The sequence below is a fragment of the Astatotilapia calliptera genome, chromosome 3, assembly GCF_900246225.1.
Source record: "Astatotilapia calliptera chromosome 3, fAstCal1.2, whole genome shotgun sequence".
In the NCBI taxonomy this organism is placed as follows: Eukaryota; Metazoa; Chordata; class Actinopteri; order Cichliformes; family Cichlidae; genus Astatotilapia; species Astatotilapia calliptera.
The window spans coordinates 6110844-6131998 of NC_039304.1; the positions used below are offsets into that span (position 1 = coordinate 6110844).

At 39.8% G+C, this 21155-nt stretch overlaps 2 protein-coding genes across 4 annotated transcripts; both read left to right on the forward strand.

Moving 5' to 3' along the window:
* The first annotated feature begins 876 nt into the window (after positions 1–876).
* serpine1 (serpin peptidase inhibitor, clade E (nexin, plasminogen activator inhibitor type 1), member 1) lies at positions 877–5256 on the forward strand. Its single transcript, XM_026151584.1, has 9 exons — positions 877–939; positions 1739–1977; positions 2241–2465; positions 2577–2771; positions 2875–3073; positions 3193–3293; positions 4257–4343; positions 4671–4754; positions 4840–5256. The coding sequence occupies exons 2-9, from the start codon at positions 1740–1742 to the stop codon at positions 4881–4883; spliced, it is 1173 nt and encodes a 390-aa protein (XP_026007369.1). The 5' UTR covers positions 877–939; position 1739; the 3' UTR covers positions 4884–5256.
* A 1220-nt stretch (positions 5257–6476) lies between these two features.
* On the forward strand, positions 6477–17169 carry ap1s1 (adaptor related protein complex 1 subunit sigma 1). Of its 3 annotated transcripts, XM_026160730.1 has the most exons (6): positions 8319–8638; positions 9550–9692; positions 10893–11071; positions 14582–14690; positions 15814–15951; positions 16391–17169. In XM_026160730.1, the coding sequence occupies exons 3-6, from the start codon at positions 10893–10895 to the stop codon at positions 16436–16438; spliced, it is 474 nt and encodes a 157-aa protein (XP_026016515.1). In that variant the 5' UTR covers positions 8319–8638; positions 9550–9692; the 3' UTR covers positions 16439–17169. The 3 variants fall into 3 exon arrangements, with proteins under 3 accessions (XP_026016520.1, XP_026016515.1, XP_026016509.1); XM_026160735.1 differs by lacking the exons at positions 8319–8638; positions 9550–9692 and adding an exon at positions 6477–6504; XM_026160724.1 differs by lacking the exon at positions 9550–9692.
* The last annotated feature ends 3986 nt before the right edge of the window (positions 17170–21155 follow it).

Here is a 21155-nt window from a genome sequence, read left to right on the forward strand (position 1 = left end):
GTAATTTCTGTGTCTCCTGGGTATCTGCAGTGTTTTAACATCTTCTTGTCCTTTTTGTTTCTTTGTTTCTTAGTAATGGAAATTGAAACACTCCATAACAAAATCAGGTCCAGGAAGCTCTTTGATTTTGCTTTCTTCTATATAACAAATGGCTTCAATTACAATTTTGTTAGGCTGCCACAAGCTTCCGTAGATAGACTTGGAAAAAGTGTGTAAAATGCAACTCTCTGTCCTGTCTACCAGATGCTTGGTGAGTAGTGGGATAAGGAATGTTAAAAGTTGTGACTAAATTTGGAATTCTGATGCATCCCCACCCAAAGTGAAAGCACATGAGCATGTATACCACTCACTGCAGCACTGGATTATATATGTTTTTAACCTGTGACACGCTAAAAGAAGTCAAAAATAGCCTTCCAAAGAAAAACAAATAACAGATAGCACTTTTACTTCCACACCATATTTCCTGTAGAAACATGCAGAGCATTCGAGAGTGCAGCACTTGCCTGTCAGCCAGCAATATTTATTATATCCAGACATTTTAAAAAATCAGTGATTACGAAACATTACTGTGCATTCACCTCTGACTAACTGTTCCAGCATGAGCAGGAAGAACAGACTAATGTGTGTGTGTCCGTGTGGGGAAAGAGTTAAGTGACTTTCCATATCCTCAATGATAACTTGGAAAAAGAGACAAGGAAAAAAGTGAGAGGGAGGGTGAGTGGACATGTGTGTTCATGAAAAGGAAGTCTGTCCAGACAGTGTCAGATGACATCATCGTCTCCAACGCCTTGTGTGTTTATGTGTGTGCGTAGGAGGGAGGCAGTCTTTTAGTATAAATAGGCAAACCGCTGTCAGTATTTCAAACTCAGGGACCAGCAGAGAACAAACCTGAACAAACAGGGATTTGAAATACTACACTGGACACACACCAGCTACAAGGTAAGGACCTGAACCTGACAGTTCAGACTTTATCTTATACATACAGGCACACACAGCATTGCAAGGAATTAGAAGGGAAATTGGTATTTAATACAATAAAGTGTAATTTAGCCTCTTGAGTAGTTTTCAGTGGATCTTGTCCACATCCATAAATTACATCATCAATCACATGTGCACAGCTTTTTTTAATACACATGTCTATTATGTTGACTTGCATTCAGTTTCTAAGAACAAACTGAATCTGTTATAAATCCTATCCTGAATTATTATTATTAAGTTTATTATTATTAAATCTCATTATCCTGAGTCAGTGTTTGACTGAAGCACAGTTAGAAGTGGACTAATATATTCTTCTTCTTTTCTTTCTTTTTTTTTTTACATCTACCAGTTGTGGCTAGTTTGACACGTTTTCTTTCTGTCTTTATTTATTTTCATACTCTTTGCTGGAACCTTTCTGTATGCAAGTTTTTACAGTCATAATTTTAAGACATCATTTTATGGCCAACTTTTGACAGGTCTCTAACCTTTCTCTGTACCACTGTGTAATCCAGTGCAGTTTCTTACTAAGAATCAGAAAGGATCTACAGACACAAGGTTAAACAAAAACCCACTCCTCTTTAAATGGATACAATACCTATTTCTAAAGAATGCATCAGTTTTAGTGATGTAGTGTACAATCACTGCGAGAAAAGCTGTTTGAGAAGAAAGGTTATACTTGCAGGTGTCAGATACAGAGTGTCTGCTGCATACTGAATCACCACTATTCATATTTGATGAAATTCTATTTTTTCTTTTCCAGAATGCTTTGTGTATATATTTTCCTGGTGCTGGCTCTGAGCAGAGTGGGACTGAGTTCTCTGCAGGATAAGCAGACTGATTTTGGGCTGAAGGTCTTCTACCAGTTGGCCCAGGAGTCAACAGACAAGAATGTGGTCTTGTCCCCATATGGCGTGGCCTCTGTTCTGGCCATGGCTCAGCTTGGTGCAAATGGAAACACCAGCAAGGCCTTAACTACAGCTATGGGTTTTTCTCTGCAAGGTGAGTGACATCTAGATCCAGACAACAAAGTGGGACTGCGGCAACAGGAACAGGTTACAGGAAATAATGAGAATATATCCATAAAGTTTTTAGCATCAGGACAACAATATGGCACTATTTACTGTTTTTACACATACTGTAGCGTTTGCAAAAGAAAGTTTGTAACTAAGTTAAAGAAAGATTAAAAAAAGGTAGTTTTGTGACTTTGGTAGACTAGAGCATGTCAAGACCATAACCATGAAAAAACAAAACTCGTCCCGCAGAGCGGGGGATGCTTCGGCAGCAGTGGCTTCTGCAGCGGGGCCTGTCCACTGAGGAAGGGGTAGAAATAGCCAACGGGGTGATGGTGGAGAGGAAGATGAATCTGGAGAAGAGATATCACCGGACCTTGGCCAAGGCCTTCAAGACCAACCCTCACCAGGTGGACTTCACGAAGCCAGACCAAGCCATCAGCGTTATCAATGCATGGGTCTCAGATCACACTGCAGGTATATTCATATAGCAGACTCAAACCCGTCTGAAACCTCCATCAGCTTTGATTTCTGCTGATGTCTATCTTTGTGTCCATCTTTGAAATCGTTTGGTCATCTCTTCTGCAGGTCTTATCCCTGAATTCTTGCAGTCTGGATCTCTGACTGATCAGACACGCCTCATCCTCCTTAATGCGCTCCACTTCCAGGGGCTCTGGAAAATTCCCTTTGACCCAAAACTGACACAGGAGAGGATGTTCCACTGTGCTAATGGCAGCACTGTGCCAGTCCACATGATGAGAATCACCAACCGCTTCAACTACGGTGGGCCACGTTGTTGCACTTGTTTATCAAACGGTTCCACAGATGACTAAGGTCTCTATCTGTATTTACTCATTAAGGCCTTTCTTTTCCCCTCAATTAACAGGAGAGTTTGTAACCGCTGATGGAGTGGATTACGATGTGATCGAGGTCCCATATGAGGGCGACTTACTGAGCATGCTCTTGGTGTCTCCCTTTGAGCCTGAAGTTCCTCTGAGCACGCTCAGTGCAGATCTGAGCAGCCAGAAGATCCGACAGTGGAGGACAGAGCTCAGGAATGTCAGGAGGCAGCTGGCCTTGCCTAGGTAAGAGTGGTCAGAGTGTATCTTTGGAGCTAACAATAAATTATATTGATTCATATTGATTATCACAAGGCTGTCAGCCTAAACAAAACACAAGAAACTGAAAGACTGGTGTTTTGAAGGTTTACTCTGGACTCCGAGGTGAATCTGAAGACTGCGCTAGTTAACATGGGACTAGGAGACATCTTCAACCCAGCTACTGCAGACTTCACACGCATCACCTGTAAGTCAACCTTTTTGTTAAATGTTCACCTCTCGGGGGTAACTGTAGTTCCAGAGGTGCAGCAGGTCATCTACCAATCAGAAAGTTGGAGGTTTGATCCCTAGCTACCCCAGTCTGTATGCCAAATATCCTCAGGCAAGATACTAACCCCAAGCTGCTCTCCGATGCATCCACTGGAGTATAATTAAGTGTGAATGTTAGATAGAAAGCACTTAAGCATATGAATGGTATAAATGAGATAAGTTGTATAAAGCACTGTGAGTGTTCGGGTAGATAGAACAGTGCTATCAGTGCTATCATCTTGGAGTCAGGAATGTCTCCAAGATTCCTTACAAACTTGGAGTCATGAGTGTATTGTGTTGTTATATGAACAAATCGGAGTGTGTTACAGATAGAATTCAAACAACTGAACTGTTTAACACGAATGGTGTTTTAATGAGGTCCAGCAGGACAAACAAAGAGATGAGTCCAGAAGATAGTTCATGACCATCACTAAAGCTGTTTCTGCACTATGATACACTCTTAATCCTGACTGGAGCTTTTGAAATAAACCAGTCTTTCAGAGATGATCACTCAGTTTTTTTATATCTATCTATCTATCTATCTATCTATCTATCTATCTATCTATCTATCTATCTATCTATCTATCTATCTATCTATCTATCTATCTATCTATCTATCTATCTATCTATCTATCTATCTATCTATCTATCTATCTATCTATCTATCTATCTATCTATCTATCTATTCATTACAACCACCTTAAAAGCCTGTGTGTCAAGACTGTCCATATTTAAAATTGAAGCATTTTAAGCCTTAATGATAGATTATAAATAAGCAGATAAAAAAAATTTAAGGTTTAAAAAAAACTACATAATGAAAAAAACAAACATATTTTATGTAATTGTTTTTTTCTTTATTTACTCATTTGTTTTTGTTTTTTTTTTGTGTTTTTCCCTCTAGTGGATCAAAGGCTGTGTGTGTCGAAGGTCCTGCAAAAACTGAAAATTGAGGTGAATGAAGAGGGAACCAAAGGAGCAGCATCAACAGGTACCCTCATTTCTCAAGTCTATATATTTTTATTTGTGGCACAGGTGATATAATTGATTTTTTATGGTAGTATGGAACATAATATGATGTAAGCTAAAAGGGGATGTTGAAAATAGGCAAAAGAAGCAGAGTTCTTAATGTTTATAGATATTGATTTATAGACAGAGAAAATATTTTAATCATCTTTTGTGATTAATCATATTGTAACAAATACTTTTCAACAAAAAATGTATCAGGAGAACTATTTGAAGATAATGTGAGGGGTCCAAATGAGGTCCCCACATAAACCCAACACTGACCCCCCTTTCTTTTTCATTATTCTGTTAGCTGCTGTCTTGTTTTCTCGTATGGCCGTAGAGGAGATCATTCTAGACCGACCGTTCCTTTTCCTTATCCAGCACAAACTCACAGGTAACCTTTCACTAGAATAAAATTTTACAATACCAGACTGCTAATTGGTAGAGTGGCTCCCTAATGTTCTCCCTTTTATGTTTAGGTGCTGTTCTTTTCATGGGTCAGTTCAACCAGCCTCAGCAGTAACCCGCTCTGAAAACCTTTCATTCCCCTGCGTGAGGCTACTAAAATTCCACATAATGACCATCCAATGGATGACATATCTGACATATACTACTTACATCAGATGACATATTTGAAACTGTAAACTTTATCACTGGAAGGTTTATTTACAACATTATTGAAAAAGATTTTGCTAAATATATATATATATATACACACACACACACACACACACACACACACACACACACACACATATATATATATATATATCTTTATAGATTATTTATTTCTCTGAATGTTTCTGAGTGATAAAACATATTGTGATATAAAGGAAAGTGAACATATGAGGTATTTCACCTGTTTCTGATACAAAAGATATTGATTTAATTGTAAGGGAGGGACGCTGAATGAATTAGTATTTATAAATAGTTATATTTTGATATTATTACTGTTAAAAAATATATTTCATATTTTTTGTTTGTTTTGTTCTTACATTTTTATTTCTGTCACTATGTTTATATTTATTAAACTACTATATTTTTTACATTGTTGCAGTCTTTGAGGAGTTCTTTGAAAGGTTAACATTGACTTTTTCTGTTCTCCCCCTGAGTCAAGCATCAAAAGGCACCTAACAAATCAATATAGTTTCTACACATAACAGAAATATTAGTTCCCATTTCTTTAGTTAAATCTGCCAGAGATAAGCTTTGCACAAAACAGCATTTTTGTCCTATTAAGCTGCAAAATAGGTATTAGCTGAAAACCTGAACACCTAGCATGGTGTGCAGTGACTGAGGAAACTAGACAAGTGGAAGACAAAAGCATGTCTAAAAAAAATCTGTATCTATCTACAGTAGATGAACAGTATCTGAAAGAAAGATATAGGGTGGGGTGGGGTCACTGATTCGCCAAAGCAAAGAAAACCTGTCAGGAAGCCATTCTTAAGAAGGGGAAACATTACACAAGAACTGGAGTGAAAATGAGTGGCAAGAGGTCTTCATTTTTCAGCATCATATCCCAAACACATAATTAAAGGAACTTGGAAAACATATTAGATCTTGATAAGAAAAAAAATGTGCTATATAGCTATAATAATATGTAATATGCGATCTGTTGGGAACAAAAAGATGCCACAATGTTCACTGGAAATGAACATTTTCAACCTACAGAGGGCTGAATTCAAAGACTCTCCAAAAATTGTTAATTCTGTTCCTACTGTGACAAAGGAGCGGTTCTGTAACAATCTCCTTCATGCTTTGAGACTATGCTGGGAGACACAGCAAAACCTTACATATTAATGTACCATCCTGGAGGAGTTGGACTACCTGTGTAACCTCTATAGCAGAGGCCACTATGTGGACCAAGGTCCAGATCCAGACCCACAGGCTGTCCCATATGGACCAAGACCTACAGCCAAAACAGAAGTTTATGATTTAACACCAGGGAGGGCACTTCTATTTTTAACTGGTTCAGCTATTCTGGTCTTTATGATAGTGGTTCAGTGGCTGCAGAAATGCGCAGACCAATTGGATGGAAGCTAAGCCATACCACATGATACCACTTAACCAATCAACTCTGTGCATTCCAGGTGTTTAACACTGACTCTACAGGGCTAAGTTAGCAAGTTACACATGTGAAAAAGGTAAGTGAAGACGAAGAAACAGTCCGTGCATCACAGGAAGCCTGCAGCAGTCTAGGTCCAAATAAGGAAGGATTTAGAGTTACCAGATCGAGCACTGACTATATACTTTAGAAAAGAAGGCCTAAAAGCGGAAGACTCTGCATCCCATCATATTTAGATACTAAGTATCTGGTTAGACACCATGTTGTGTCATCTGCTAGCGAGGAAAATCTATACTGTGACTTCAAATGATACTACTGAAAGCTTGAATAATGTAAACAGAATTGGTCCTAGCACAGAACCATGTGGAACTCAATCCGGTCTTTAAGTCTGACATCATTAGCTGTTTTGGGGTCCAAACTCCGCTTCAGGTCCCAAACTCAAACGAACACTGCGGCATCACTGAGAGGAGGAGCCTGGGCTCGAACCACCAACCTTCCGGTTAGTATCTGACCTGCTCTACCAACTGAGCACAAGTCCCTAAAAAGCCACCCCGCTTTTTAGGGGTGCTGAAGTTCAGAATAAATAGAAAAAGATTTTAACATTTTAAAAACACAACAGCCTTATTAAACACAGAGTAGTTTTGACCCAGAAGCAGGGTTCATCCCGTCATCACTTAAAGACTGGATAATTAAACTTAGTGTGTAAAGAGGACTCTCCGTTTACATGAAAAACAGGGCGACCGTGGCTCAGGGGGTTGGGAAGCGTATCTGTAACCGGAGGGTCGCCGGTTTGATCCCTGGGCTCTCTGTCCTGGTCGTTGTGTCCTTGGGCAAGACACTTTACCCTACCGCCTACTGGTGTTGGCCAAAGGGGCCGATGGCGCGATATGGCAGCCTCGCTTCTGTCAGTCTGCCCCAGGCCAGCCGTAGCTACAACTGTAGCTGCCTCCACCAGTGTATGAATGTGAGAGTGAATGAATAATGGCATTGTAAAGCACTTTGGGTGCCTTGGAAAGTGCTATATAAATCCAATCCATCATTATTATTTAAAAAAAACAAAACGGAGTCTATCAGACAGATATCATGCAAAGCCCTACAGTGCCATACTTTAAAACCTATGGCAAGTCCTAATCTCTGTAATAAAATACTGTGGTCAACAGTATCAACGATGGACTGAGGTCTTGCAGAACAAGCACAGAGATGAGTCCACTGTCAGAGGCCATATAGGAAAGGATCTGTAACCTTCACTAAAGCTGTTTCTGTGCTGTGATGAACTCTGAAACCTGACTGAAACTCTTTTAATAGACCATTCCTCTGCAGATGATCGGTTAGCTGTTTAACTCTTTCAAGAATTTTTGAGATAAAAGGAATGCTGGAGAGTGGTCAATAATTACATAAGACAGCTGGGTCAGGTTACTGCTTTTTAAGTAATAGTTTAATGATTGCCACCTTAATTGCACATAGCCTATTAATAGAGATAGATGATCATATTTAAGATTAAAGCATTTACTAATTGTAATAGTTTGAGCAGTTGGTAAGAATGGGTAATGAGGTCTAATGGACACGTTGATGACCTGGAGGAAGCGATTACTAAAGTTATTTCAGATTCGGATTAGTTGAAGTGAAAGAGTCTAAATAAACATAAATGACATTTAAAGTAGCTTAAAATAATGATGTGTCTATGGCTTTGAGTATTTGTTCTTCAATAGATAAAATTTCATTTATTTATTTTTTAATCAATGAAGTTAAAGGAATGCTTGACTCAGCAGAGCTCTGACTTTTTGTGAGCGTGGCTTCAATGCTGAAGAGAAACCTGGGTTTTCGGTGTTTAATGAATGATGATGATGGAAAATCCTACCGTTACGGAGATTCTCTCTTTTTTTTCTTTACCAGGGACTCAGTGTCCGCAGTTACACACGGTGAGGATGTAACACTACACTTCATACACTTTAAGATCATTCGAACCCTCCGGAAGTGAGACGAAATCATAAACGTCACGTTAGACGTGCCGGAGTGCGCATGCTCCTCGGATGTGGAAGTGCTTTGGCAGAAGCAACGGTCGGGGAAGGGTTTGCGCTTATTACAAGCGCAGTAGTTGAGCACCTCACACGGGAATGAACTTTCGGCATTAGTTCGGGTGTACGTCTGAGTGGGCAACGAGGGAGTACAGTCCGTTTGTAACGTGACACAAACGTTAAAAACCCCACAGAATGGTAAGTTATTACGTCTCACCTGCCTGGAAAAGTGTACGTGGAGGGTATGCTACGCTAATGCTATCAAGGTGTATGACTCCAGGAAGTCACCACCTGCGGTAACTACACCTGGCTTCTGTCAGCATAGCCTTGCAAGCTAACAGGCCAGCATAAGAAACATGCTTCATGCTTCTTACGCTGTATATAGCTTTCGTGCAGCTTGTGATCTGTGTGATGTTAGTCAGACTTTAGCATGACAGATACGGGACAAACTAGTGTGCCTGCCCTTGTTGCAGGTAATTAGTTTATCTGTAGGTTTTAGTTATCGTCAGCAACGGAGGTGATGCCGTTCTTCCTACTTTCTGCCAGCCTAGGGTTACAACATAAAGTAATGAAATAGGTTTCATTATGTGGCTAACTTTCTGCTTAACCTCAGCGCAGTTGTTTTTGAAACTCTGCGTGGCCGAATGATGTGACTGACACTGGTGATGTTAATATTACCTGCCATAGCTCCCACACTCATCCCTGCCAAATAGACTGTAGACTGGTAACAGGCACATGTAAGTAAACATAATTAGTAAGTGATACGGGGGATTAGTATTGCCAAATCTGCAAAGTTTTAAAATAGCTGTAATACACATTACAGCTTAAGTTTATACCAGTGGTTTCATTATGTGATTGAAGTGTTATGTATATGGGTTTGCTTTAAATGCAGTATAAGACGTCTATGTGTGTAGGTAATATCAAACCAAAATATTATAGCCATTTGATGTCAGTTCCTCCCTTTCCTTTACCAGTGGGGAAACAGCATAGGATGATGAAACACTCGCCACATACAATCGCAATGTAAATTTGTCATGGCCATTATGTTATTATAGACTTTCATATCCATTCCATCCATCCATCCATTTGCTTCTGCTTATCCTTTTCAGGGTCGCGGGGGGTGCTGAAGCCTATCCCAGCTGACTTCACAAAGAATATTTAAAGATTGTCATCCTAGTGCAAGTCTTTAGTGACCAAATCCATTATTAATTTTGGTTTTAGTCCTAATTTGGTCTTCCAGCACCTGAAAAAGGTAACTGACTCTTCAACTGCTAAATGCTCCACTTTGTTCACCTTCTACTTTTGAACTGCCAGTTTTCAGTAGTGTACTTGGGACGTATCAGAGAGATATTGCATTAACAACTGAGGGATTTGGAGGGCATGGGATAAGTAGACTGGAATTTAAATAACCTATTACAGAAAGCCATGAGGTTGTTTTATTTATGTTTTTTTGGTAGGTTTGACTGGATCACTGTAACATAAAATCATTTTAAAATGGCTATTTTATAATGCTGGCTTAACTCCCTATGTGTTTCATTGTGACACTCCCTTGGACCAAGTAGATATGGGATGATGATCTAATATAGACACCAAGTGGAGATTAGACCTTTTTTTTTTATTTTTTTTATTGTGATTTGAGAAAACAATTTGGCATGCTATTCTCTTTTTTTTGCAGTATATTTCTACCTGAAATGTTTACCACAAGTTAAAGTCTCACAAAATGTCAGAGTTGATTTTTGAGTGCAGCACATCTCAGCCCAAGCATCTATTCTGCTGGATTTCAAACATGGTGCAGTTCTTTGTTATTTGAGCAGACAGGAGCCGCCGCGTGCTCTAAAAGATGTGCACTGTTGACATGGTTTAATTTCCAAAGACTCACAGTGCACACTGAGGTTTATTTGTCACCAAGGATGTGATTCTCTTGGGCTGACTTCAGATTTCACTGTATATTAAACTTTGAACCTGAACCTTTTCTAAGCAAGTAATCCAGACCACATTGCAAAACGTTGATACCATACCATTGATTCCTACCATATGATGGCATCTGCCTCTATTAATATGGGGCCCTCCTATTTATCCTCTTTATCATAATGGTGCAACACTTGAGCAGCCGCACTGATTATTTTATTGGAGCTGAAATAGTTTTGACCATATTTAACTCTTAATGACGTCCCTGTATTTCTTTGCTTTTGGGAGTTGAAAGAGCATTTGAACACAGAAATTGTTAATGATGTCAGACTTGATAATAATGTTTACAAAAAGAGCAAATGATAAAAAACTGTGATGAAGTGACTCATAATTGGGCACAAGAATGCAGTTAACAGGAAAGGTTCCTTTACTGGGCCAGTAATTCAAATTTACATTTATGTATTGACATGTACCTATACATTGAATACATGTTCTCATATATGCTGTACTGTCTTTTTGGGGGCTGTTCTGTTTTTGCATGTAGATGCGCTTCATGCTGCTGTTCAGCCGGCAGGGCAAGCTGCGACTGCAGAAGTGGTACACAGCCACAGCTGAGCGTGACAAGAAGAAGATGGTCAGGGAGCTGATGCAGATAGTGTTGGCTCGCAAACCAAAGATGTGCAGTTTTCTAGAATGGCGCGACCTCAAGATTGTCTATAAAAGGTAAAAGTGCCATGGGCAGTCCTGCATTTTGTACTCATCACATCATCACGTGCTTCTTGTGGTGCTTTCTTTACACTATTTTCATCTTTTCTCATTTTAACGTTACTGACAGTTGTTTCTAGAGTAGATATTTACAGTTTCATTTTCTTTTGTAGCTAACTCGTGCTATGAACTGCTGTTGATTTATCACTAATTATCAAGAAACTAAAGAAATGCACTAGTGCTTTTATACATTTAGGCAGTAGCCTTTATTGTTTAGAAATTTTTAAAAGAAATGTTAGTAACACAGTATTAAACATGTAAAAAGGATGAGATGTGGCAGTGCTTCGTCTCCAAGAAAGAAACAGCAGGAAGGAAAACTACATATTTGTCTGTATTTGAGTATTTCATTAAAATTAATGTCTGTTGGAAAGAGAAGCTGCTTTCATATAGATGGGGACGATAGGCCCACGTCCACCACAGTGGTACATGGTCTTTCACTGCCAGCCCAGCCCCCACTGGTGGAACACGTAGATGAACTATAAGTCTGCTTTGGCAAATTAGGTGAACTACTGCCTTTGAGCTCTAACTACAGAGAACCTAACCATGGCCTCATACATCCGGTGATCAGTGGAGGAATATGGGTGGCCCTGATCACCAGGGCCATGGGCTGGATTTGCATTGCCTTAACTGCCAGGAGCTCTTAGCATCAGGTCAAGTTACTACTGGCCTGCTTCCCTTGACTTCCCTGGTCAGAGAAACACATCTTAAGGACTTAAACCAGCTGTACCCAAGGAAAACAACTTGGTTTAGAAGATGCATCAGGTCTTTCTGTTGAATGTTACATTATTAGATTTTTATGAGTCATTTGAAATTTGAAGAAGCCTACACATTTCACACTATAGTAACTAATATAGTGACACAGTGGCCTCTCCTACTTCCCACTATGGCCAGCCACATCAGCTGGCTTTGCCACACCTAGCAGAGTTAATGGCTGAGTCCAATGTTGACACAACAAGCCTTAGAACATTTGCTTTTCTGCATCAGAGCTTTGGAAGGCACACTTGAGATTTTACAGACCGGACAAGTTCAGCTGAGGCGAAGGGAAGGAAATTAGACCAAAGAAGCATTGTCCCTGAGACTTTGTTGCATAAAACAACAACCATCTTATGTGGCACAGAACCACCCTTGACCATCACTAAAGAACGCATCCCCTCTACAAGTATAGTCTAACACTGGACTAAATCAGTGGTGCTAAACATAAGACCAGGGGAGCAGAATCAATCCAGCAAAGACACCAATTCAGCCCACTGGAGTCTTTGGAACATGTGATGGAGGGCATACATTTTTGGACTTTTAACTGTATTTTTATTTTTTTTTAATAATAATTTCTAACAATCTTTTCTGTTGATAAAGACTTCATCTACAGCCATTCATGCTACACCAGCATAAACATTTAATTGACAGGAAAGTTCCTGTTTTTCACTATCTACTATGGAGATTTCATCAATCAAAAAAACAAAAGTGATTCGTAAATACAGGACAGTCTGGGCAGTGAACTACAATTAGAATAGAATAGAATAGAATACTTTTATTTGTCAATTTCTTCAAATGTACTTGCCATACAAAGGAATTGAAATTACGTTTCACACTGTCCCATGCGTAGGCATTGACAACAATAAGGTGCAGATGCACAACAAAAACAAAAACAGCCCTAACAATGTCCAGGTAAAAGTTTTGAATAAAAATTACAAAAAATTAAGAGTCTGGCTCAGTGGAAGCAAAATATAAAGAAAGGATGGGTGGCTTAACACAGTACTCCAAGTCTATAGATAGGTTAGGTATACCTTTGTTAGGTACAACTTTTTAACTACTTGTTGAATGTCTAATCAGCCACTGACATTGCAGCAACCCAGTCCATGCATTTATGTAGACATGGTCAGCACCTCAGAATGGGGAAGAAATGTAATTCAGGTGACTGAATGTGGCATGGATGTTGCTCTGACGCACGCTATTCTGAGTGTTTCACAAATTGGTGATCTATTTTCTAACAACCCTCTTTAGAAATTAAAGGGAAAGTTCTGAAAGGGAGAAAATATGCAGGGAGCAGTGGGTCTTTGGGCAAAAATAACTTGTTCATTTCAGAGAAGAAGACTTCTTCTATCTGATAAGGGTTGTTGTAGCTCAGCAGGTATAGCACATTGTGCGCTAATCAGAAGGTTGGTGGTTCAATCCATGGCTGTTCCAAATACATATGTGCCAAATATCCCTGGGAAAGATACTAACCCCAAGTTGCTCTTCAATGCATCCATCTGAGTTTGAATGTGTGTGAATGTGGTAGAAAGCATGTACAGAGAAAAATAAGAGCTTGTGTAAATGGGTGAACAAGACAAGTTGTATAAAACACTTTGAATGCTCAGGTGGAGTAGAAAAGAGCTATATAAGAACCAGTCCATTTACCATAGTACCAACATAACCCTGCATTACAGCCAAAGTATGCAAAAGACAAGATGGCAGCAGCAGACCACACTGGGTGCCATTCCTTTGTATGTGCTCACCAAAATAGGGAAATAGAATATTGGAAGACAATTGTGTGGTCTGTTGAGCTTCAGTTTCTTATCCGACGTTTGGATGCAAGCATGGGGCTATCCTACACTGTAAGCATGGGGCTATCCTACACTGTATGAAATGTTCAGGCAGGTGTTAAATGGGATCATTACCTGAGTATTTTTCCTGACCCGTCCAACCCTTATGCTCACATTGTGCCCATCCTGTGACGACAGCTTCCCCCCAGTCACCTGGTTTGTTGAACATGACAATGAGTTCACTATACTCACATCGCCCCCACTGTCACCAGATATTAATTCAATAGAACACCTTTGGGATATTGATATAATAATGAGATATTGATGTGTTAATAACCAAAACGCAAGCACAACTTGGAGGTTACAACACAACTAGGCAAACAATGCATTTAAAACAGAAAGCAGAATTAAGGATTTAATCATTTAGCCCACTTACCTTGGACAAATTACAAAATCAGGCAAGTCAACAAGATCAGGGGGATAAGTGACTGATTAAAACACAGATGCTACTTCATAGGTCAGCACCCAAACACAGGTTATTGGACTGAAAGAACTCTGCACGCTTGCTCTGTCTGGCAGCCCTACACAGGTATGGTAAACTGTCATACTTCGACTGTATGTACATTTCTGTTGTTGTTGTTGTTCTTCGTCTTTCTTTCTTTTTTAAAATCTGTGATGAATTTTGAGGCAGAAAGTCTTAACTGGATCTCACAGCAGGCAGTCTGCGGCCTTGGTGGTTTTTGTTAACTTGAGAACGAGGCGACATTGGGTTTTCAAATTGATACCATAGGTGAATCCACTTAATATGTTTGAGTTTCAATCTCAGTGGCCTTAACATAAAGGTCAGAGGTTACGTTTTCTGCAAATCTAGTGAATGCGATAACTTGAGAACAAGGCAATGTAGGATTTTAAAGTTGTTTCTACTTCTGTGTATATTGTCTTGCAGGTATGCCAGCCTTTATTTCTGTTGTGCCATTGAAGAGCAAGACAATGAGCTGATCACACTCGAAGTTATACACCGTTTCGTAGAGTTGCTGGATAAATATTTTGGCAGTGTAAGTCATATGTGCATCTTAATGTGATTTTTCTGATTTGCATGTGAATTACTTTGAAGGAAGAGACTAGTTGACGGCATATGAATCCTGCTTCCGGGTCCAAACTACTCTGCGTTTTTTAAGGCTGTTGTGTTTTTGGCATGTTTTAATGCTTTGCATCTTGTTCTGTTTAATCAGAAAAAGCCCCTAAAAGTAGTCCATGATCACTGTCGACCTGTCTGGGTTTTCATTACTATGATTCATCTGCAACACTTTTTAAAGCTCAGTTTTAAAACCTTACCATGTAACTACAACCCAGCTGCTCAGACACCAAAAATTTGAATGAGTCAGAAAAGAATCACTCTGAGGCAAATAAAGATTGGAATGGGAACATGAAGCTGAAGATCAGGAACTTAACATGGAAACAGGAACAGGAAAAACTTATATTTCATCCTCCAGCTTCACTGTGCTAATGTTTTTATATCATGCTAACTATAGCTCTGTAGCTAGCCAGCATGTAGCAAACCATTATATTCCAGCTAGCCCAACTTCAGTAACCCTACAAAGGTCAGTGCGGTTTAGTTTTTCTGTCCTCATTTAAGTGACAGCAGTGCTGTAAGTTTGATTTTTTTTCTTTCTGAAATCTCTCAGTCAGAGCATGGTATATTTACATGGAAACTAGCAAGCTAACTTCCTGCTAACTTCTAACTGCTGAATTTAATAAATGCTGTTTTCATGGATGCTTGGATGTTAAACTTAATTGTTACACCTGGTAAAGTTGCAACACTGATCATTTTATTAAAGATGAAAGCATTTAGACAGTTTAACTCATTGATGCCGCAGTGATCGTTTGACATTTCGTTTGACATTTTGTCCAGGGGTAACAATAATTCTTAGTACAGCAACTTATCCTTAGTTGGTTTAAGTAAAAATGTACTCCTATAATACATGCAGTCACTCTTTGAATCATTTTGTATACGTTTTCTAAAATTATTATTGTCAGAAAGATAAATGTCTACTTGTTAAAATGTACTCACAATGAATTCAAACATAATTTTGTTTGAATTCTCAAAAGGGAAAAGTTGAAAGACCATTCTGAGACTTTCCCTGGCATGGTAAAGAGTGGCGTTTTGTGTATGTGTAGGTATGTGAGCTGGACATCATCTTTAATTTTGAGAAGGCCTACTTCATTTTAGACGAGTTCCTGATGGGAGGAGAGATTCAGGACACATCTAAAAAGAGTGTCCTCAAAGCCATTGAACAAGCTGACCTACTGCAGGAGGTAAGCTGGGCTTCAGAGTTGACATGACTCAAGAAGACGATGCGTTAAAGTTAGTGACCTGTGAGTTATCACTGAAAAGTCAGTCACAAGTCATGGACTGACTGTGGGACACATTTTGTTGTGTTAATGATCACCAGACTAACTTCAGTTTGGAGTTGTGCAGTTTGTACACTCTGCATATGTAAATTTGTGTCGTTTTTGTTCCTCCCTGGTCGGTGAAAAAACAGTTTTGTGTAAGTTTCCTCTCTGCCTGCACTCTGAGTCAGCTAGCCCTAACTGTTGCATTTTTTTTTTGCATATAATACAGTAATACTAATATAAATGGCATACGGTCATCTTTCTACGTATGCCTGTGAGAGGTGACAGCTCCATGCAATGTGAATGGAACAATTTGTTGTCTGTAATTTAAGTTGCGTCTTCCATTTGTTTATCTTTTCAGGAGGACGAATCACCGAGAAGTGTACTGGAGGAGATGGGCTTGGCATAGCCCACAGCAGCGTTATGGGAGAATATAGAAGGCAGGGGGTGGGTCAGTGTAGGGTAGAACATGCATCAACTTGACAGTACTGGTACTATGTATATGTGAATGGGGACTGATATACACTGTTTAACTGGGGGAGAGACTCAGTTAGTGGAAGAACCTTGCAGTGCCAGGCCCTTTAGCTCTGGGTGGGTGGGTGATAGTGTGCGTGTGTGTGGGTGGGGAGGTCACTTCTATGTGGCTGCCAGAGTTGTGTGTTTATATTCTTTTTAAGGAGTAAGGCAGAGTCCAGCTAAGAAAATAACCCACAGTGTTTACCACTGTGGGTTATATACACTTCAGCAAAGTAACATTTTGCTGAATGTTTATCACAGTATTGTGATTTTGCAGTGTGACTGGGCTATGATACAAAAACTGGTTGAGCAGGCACATTATGTCATGAAGCTTTGTCAGGTACTGACTATGGGCTCACTTGAGTAGTAAGACTGTAATAAATATTTAATGTCACTACGAGTGCTACTAGTGAATTTTAAAGCATTGACGATGGTAAGTTGGGGAAAAAACACTTAATTTATACATACATTTAACAACATTTAATGTCATTCTGTTATTTAGATAATACATTCGCTCGTATGATGGCTTGTGTTCCTGCCTTGTACAGTATATTTACACCATGTTAAGAAATGCAGGCGCTACATAAAACAGTGAAGAAATTAAAAACAAAACAATTACAAGAATTAGACATTTTAATTTTCTGGCTCCACTCAAATTGTTCTTGTACTAGGTAATCAATTGGTGTGTGAATATATCACGTTTATTTCAGGTGTTTAATATTTTTAGATTGTATGAATATTCCTTGTTATTGGCCCATCTTTCATTGCACAACTTTGATAAACTGATAGTGAAGAATAAACCAAAGACATTTTAGAATGGCATCAGAACTAAAAAAAAAGGATCTTATTTACATTTGAACCATTAATATGTACTGTATCCTGATGAGGTGGAAATGTCATATGCAGTTTAAGAAAAGTGCAACTTAGAATGAGAAGGAACACAGGTAAAGGTCAGAGTTGAAAGTTATAGGAGGGACATGCTGTGTGCAGTGGTTACTTGTTTGGGCTGGGGTGAAATTACAAGGCAGATAGAATTATCTAGCTTAACTATATTTTATTGTTCTGTAAATGTTTTACAAAGTTTTGTTTTCAGTGTGACATCTGTGTGAAAAACAGACTTTTGCTGAATGAGCAGTGGGCAGTAATGGAACGGGTCATTCAAAATCAGTTGAACAAGTTGAAAAATTTCCAGGCTGATACCCCTGACAAAATTCCAGGATAATAGACTTCTTAATAGGGATGGGTACCGGTATCGGTTCTGACATAAATGGTAGTAACCAGACCGAAAAGCAGCGCACATTTCGGTGCTTTATTTCGGTGCTTTTTTTTTTTTTTTTTCCTGAGATGTCATGCACTTTGGATTCCAGCCAATCATTTTACCTTTGCGAGCGTAGTAGGCGGGCCCAGGTACGTACATTCTTTTAGAGCAGAGCTACAGATTAAAAATGCCCAAGGCGAAGCGGTCAAAAGTCTGGCTGTACTTCACAGCAAAAGATTAAAACTCAGCAGCCTGCAACAAGTGCTTTAAGCTGATACTGTGCAAAGGAGGTAACACCTCGAATCTGATGAAACACCTGGCGACGCATAGCGTTTTTTTAAAAGCCGAGAAAAGCGCCGTATTTGATAGCTTGCTGCGAGACCTCACACCGTGCACATCTCTGCCGTTCCTCTTCTCTGCGTGAGTAGCTTAATGTTGTTCGTGTGTAATTTACGTTGAGTAGGCTAACCACGTTATTACATTAATGCATGTAAGATGAACTAGCAAACACCGTCGTAGTTACATGCAGCTGTCTTCTTGTTTGATGACAGGTACTCCCTTCACCCTGGCCAAAAAGGCTAAAATGACCAAAGAAAAAGTGGAAAACAGCTAAACATGAGAGGTTTTTGGACCAATTTTGTGTTCTCCATTCTTTAAGCACCGGTTTGAGCACCGTTTAAGCACCGGCACAGTTTCAAAAGTACCGGTTTGGTACTTGTATCAGATAAAACCTAAACGATACCCATCCCTACTTCTTAATAGATAAACTGCTAAAACGATTACAGTTTACACACACACACACCTTGCACCAAGGCGTTAGAAACAGATAGCTCCTCACACCATTCTTGAAACATTTTTGCTTTGTGGCAGCGAGGGTTATCCTGCTCAAATAGGCCACAGCCATCGGGGATTACAATTTCAGTGAAAGGATGTACATGGTCTACAACAAGGCTTTGGTTGGCTGTACATGTCAAAGTAACATCCACATGAATGACAGGACTCAAGGTTCCCCAGCAGAACCTGGCCATTCCCAGAAAGCATGATTCCCAGACCAGGCTACCTTCTTCCATGGCACCACGGTCAATTCAGTTCCATTTCAATTAAATGGCACCAAATCACAACAGCAGTTGCATTAAGGCATTTAAGTTCTGATGCTCAAGTGCCCATTTTTGGTGTTTTTGGTGATGGATGGGTCATGAGCACCCATATTGTTCTGCTGTTATGTAGTTCCATACCCAACAAAATGCAATGCACTGTTTTTCAGTAACCTTTCAGAACCAATATTTTGGGGGCAGTTTAAGCCTACAGTACCTTGTCTGTTGGACCAGCCACACGGGCCAGCCATTGCTCCTCAGATGAACTGGTGAGCCTTGGCCGCTCATGACCCTGTCACTGGTTCATCGCTAGTCCTTTTCAACCACTTTTGACTACTGCAGACTGAGAACACTCCATAAGAGCTGCAGTTTTGGAAATGTGCTGATCCAGTGGTCTAGCTATCACAATTTGGCTCTTGTCAGACTCCCTCTGTAATTAGAAAGCATTCCTGCCGCCAGGTGCAGATTAATATCAGCTAATTCTCAAGTCCCAACTGATGGCCTATAAAAAGGTGTCACACAAGGAACATCTCATGTTGTGTAAAACCAGTGTGCTCTGTCAAGAGCTTTGCAAGCTTGTTACAAAATATACTGATGGCATTGGTTACAAAAGGATTTACTAAAACTGTTGAAGGTTCCAGTGTGCTATGTTGGGGTGGTGAGAGTGGTGAAAACCTGCTACTGGTTGAGCAGTTACCAGAGACTGTAAGACAAGACTGACCAACCTGTGCACTCCCTTGATTGACCATAAGAAAGCCTATGACTCAGTGCCTCACTCATGGATCCTGGGATTCCTCTGACTGTACAAGACAGGACCATAAGGAATTTGATGGGGATTTGGCGAACACTAGAGGTCAGCTTCAAGTGCAGGATTTACCAAGGAGATGTTCTGCCCCACACTACTGTTCTGCATAGGCCTGAACCCCCGTCAGCCAGATCATCAAACAGGCTGGCCAAGGACTTAAGCAATTATTAGCCACCTCCTCTACACGGATGATATCAAGCTGTATGCCAGGAGTGAAGGAGACACTGGTTCACTGATCCACACCACCAGGATCTACAGCAAATGTTGATCTTAAGGGGCTGGACTAGTGAAACTCAACGTCACTGTAAAGAAGTTACATATTTACATAATTTCCTTAGGGATTAATAAAGTATGCTGATTCTGATTCTGAACTGTTTCTAGATGGTAAAGAAAAAGCTGCTGTGACAAATCTGTCAGCATGACTCTTTGGTTTTCAGTGTAAGAAATAAATGTGTAAAGTTCTGGTAGCTCATTGCTCAGACTCCATTTTTTTGATATACGTTTAGTTGTTTTTTCATTCAGTTGTTTTTGCTTAATTATTTTGTGTAGTATGAAGCGTTTTTATCAGTGGGGAAAGCTGTAAAACTTATGCAACTAAAGTTTAGGGTAACAAATTTTTCTTGTGCTTGTTTGTGGTGAGCAACAGATCAAACAGGGTAAGAATTATAAATGGCTTGAAGCATGTATTCTGGCCTGTGAGACTTTTCTATTCATTGTTTTTAGAAAAGCCTTATTTTTTATGCATTTATTACTATATGGGAGAGCACACATCAGCTTTAAGGCCTGGACAAGTTTGAAACCTTTTGTCCTCCATAATGGCAAATGGCTGAAAATAAAATCTGGTGTCACTTTAGCCAGCTCCTAGTTTGATAGATTCTGCACTCAGCAGTCTTCAGTATTATTTAAAATGCAGCCAAGTGCTGCTTAGTTTACTTTTTTCACTCATTTTTCCCAACACCTTAGCGTTTAAATCCGGCACCCTTGTCTCTGTGTACTAAGCCTGTACCACTACACTTGTTGTCTTTGTAACGTCTGCCCCCTTCCTATTTTAACATAATGATATGATCCCAGATTGCCTGCATGGTGTGCCCATCGGAATAAAGTCCCATCCCTGCCTGCATGGCTTCTCCGCAGGGCCGAAGATTCTGTTTCTACTGAGGACCATCAATAACTGACGTGAAATTATCTAGGGCCGGATATAATCATATGCAGGATACTTCCAGCCCATTTGGACTTGAGAAGTGTAGTTGGATCGTTAAAAGAAAAGGGGGAGGGGGTAGTCCCATAGACAAATAGGAACGAACCATGAAATAAGCTGGCCAAAAGAGGAGATAGAAGCCACTGACATGCATGCAGCACCCTAAGACTGTACACTAAGAAGGAGGAAGGTGGCCAAGGCTAGTGAGTGTCAGAACTGCTACCCAGGATGAGACAATGAACATCCACAAGTACT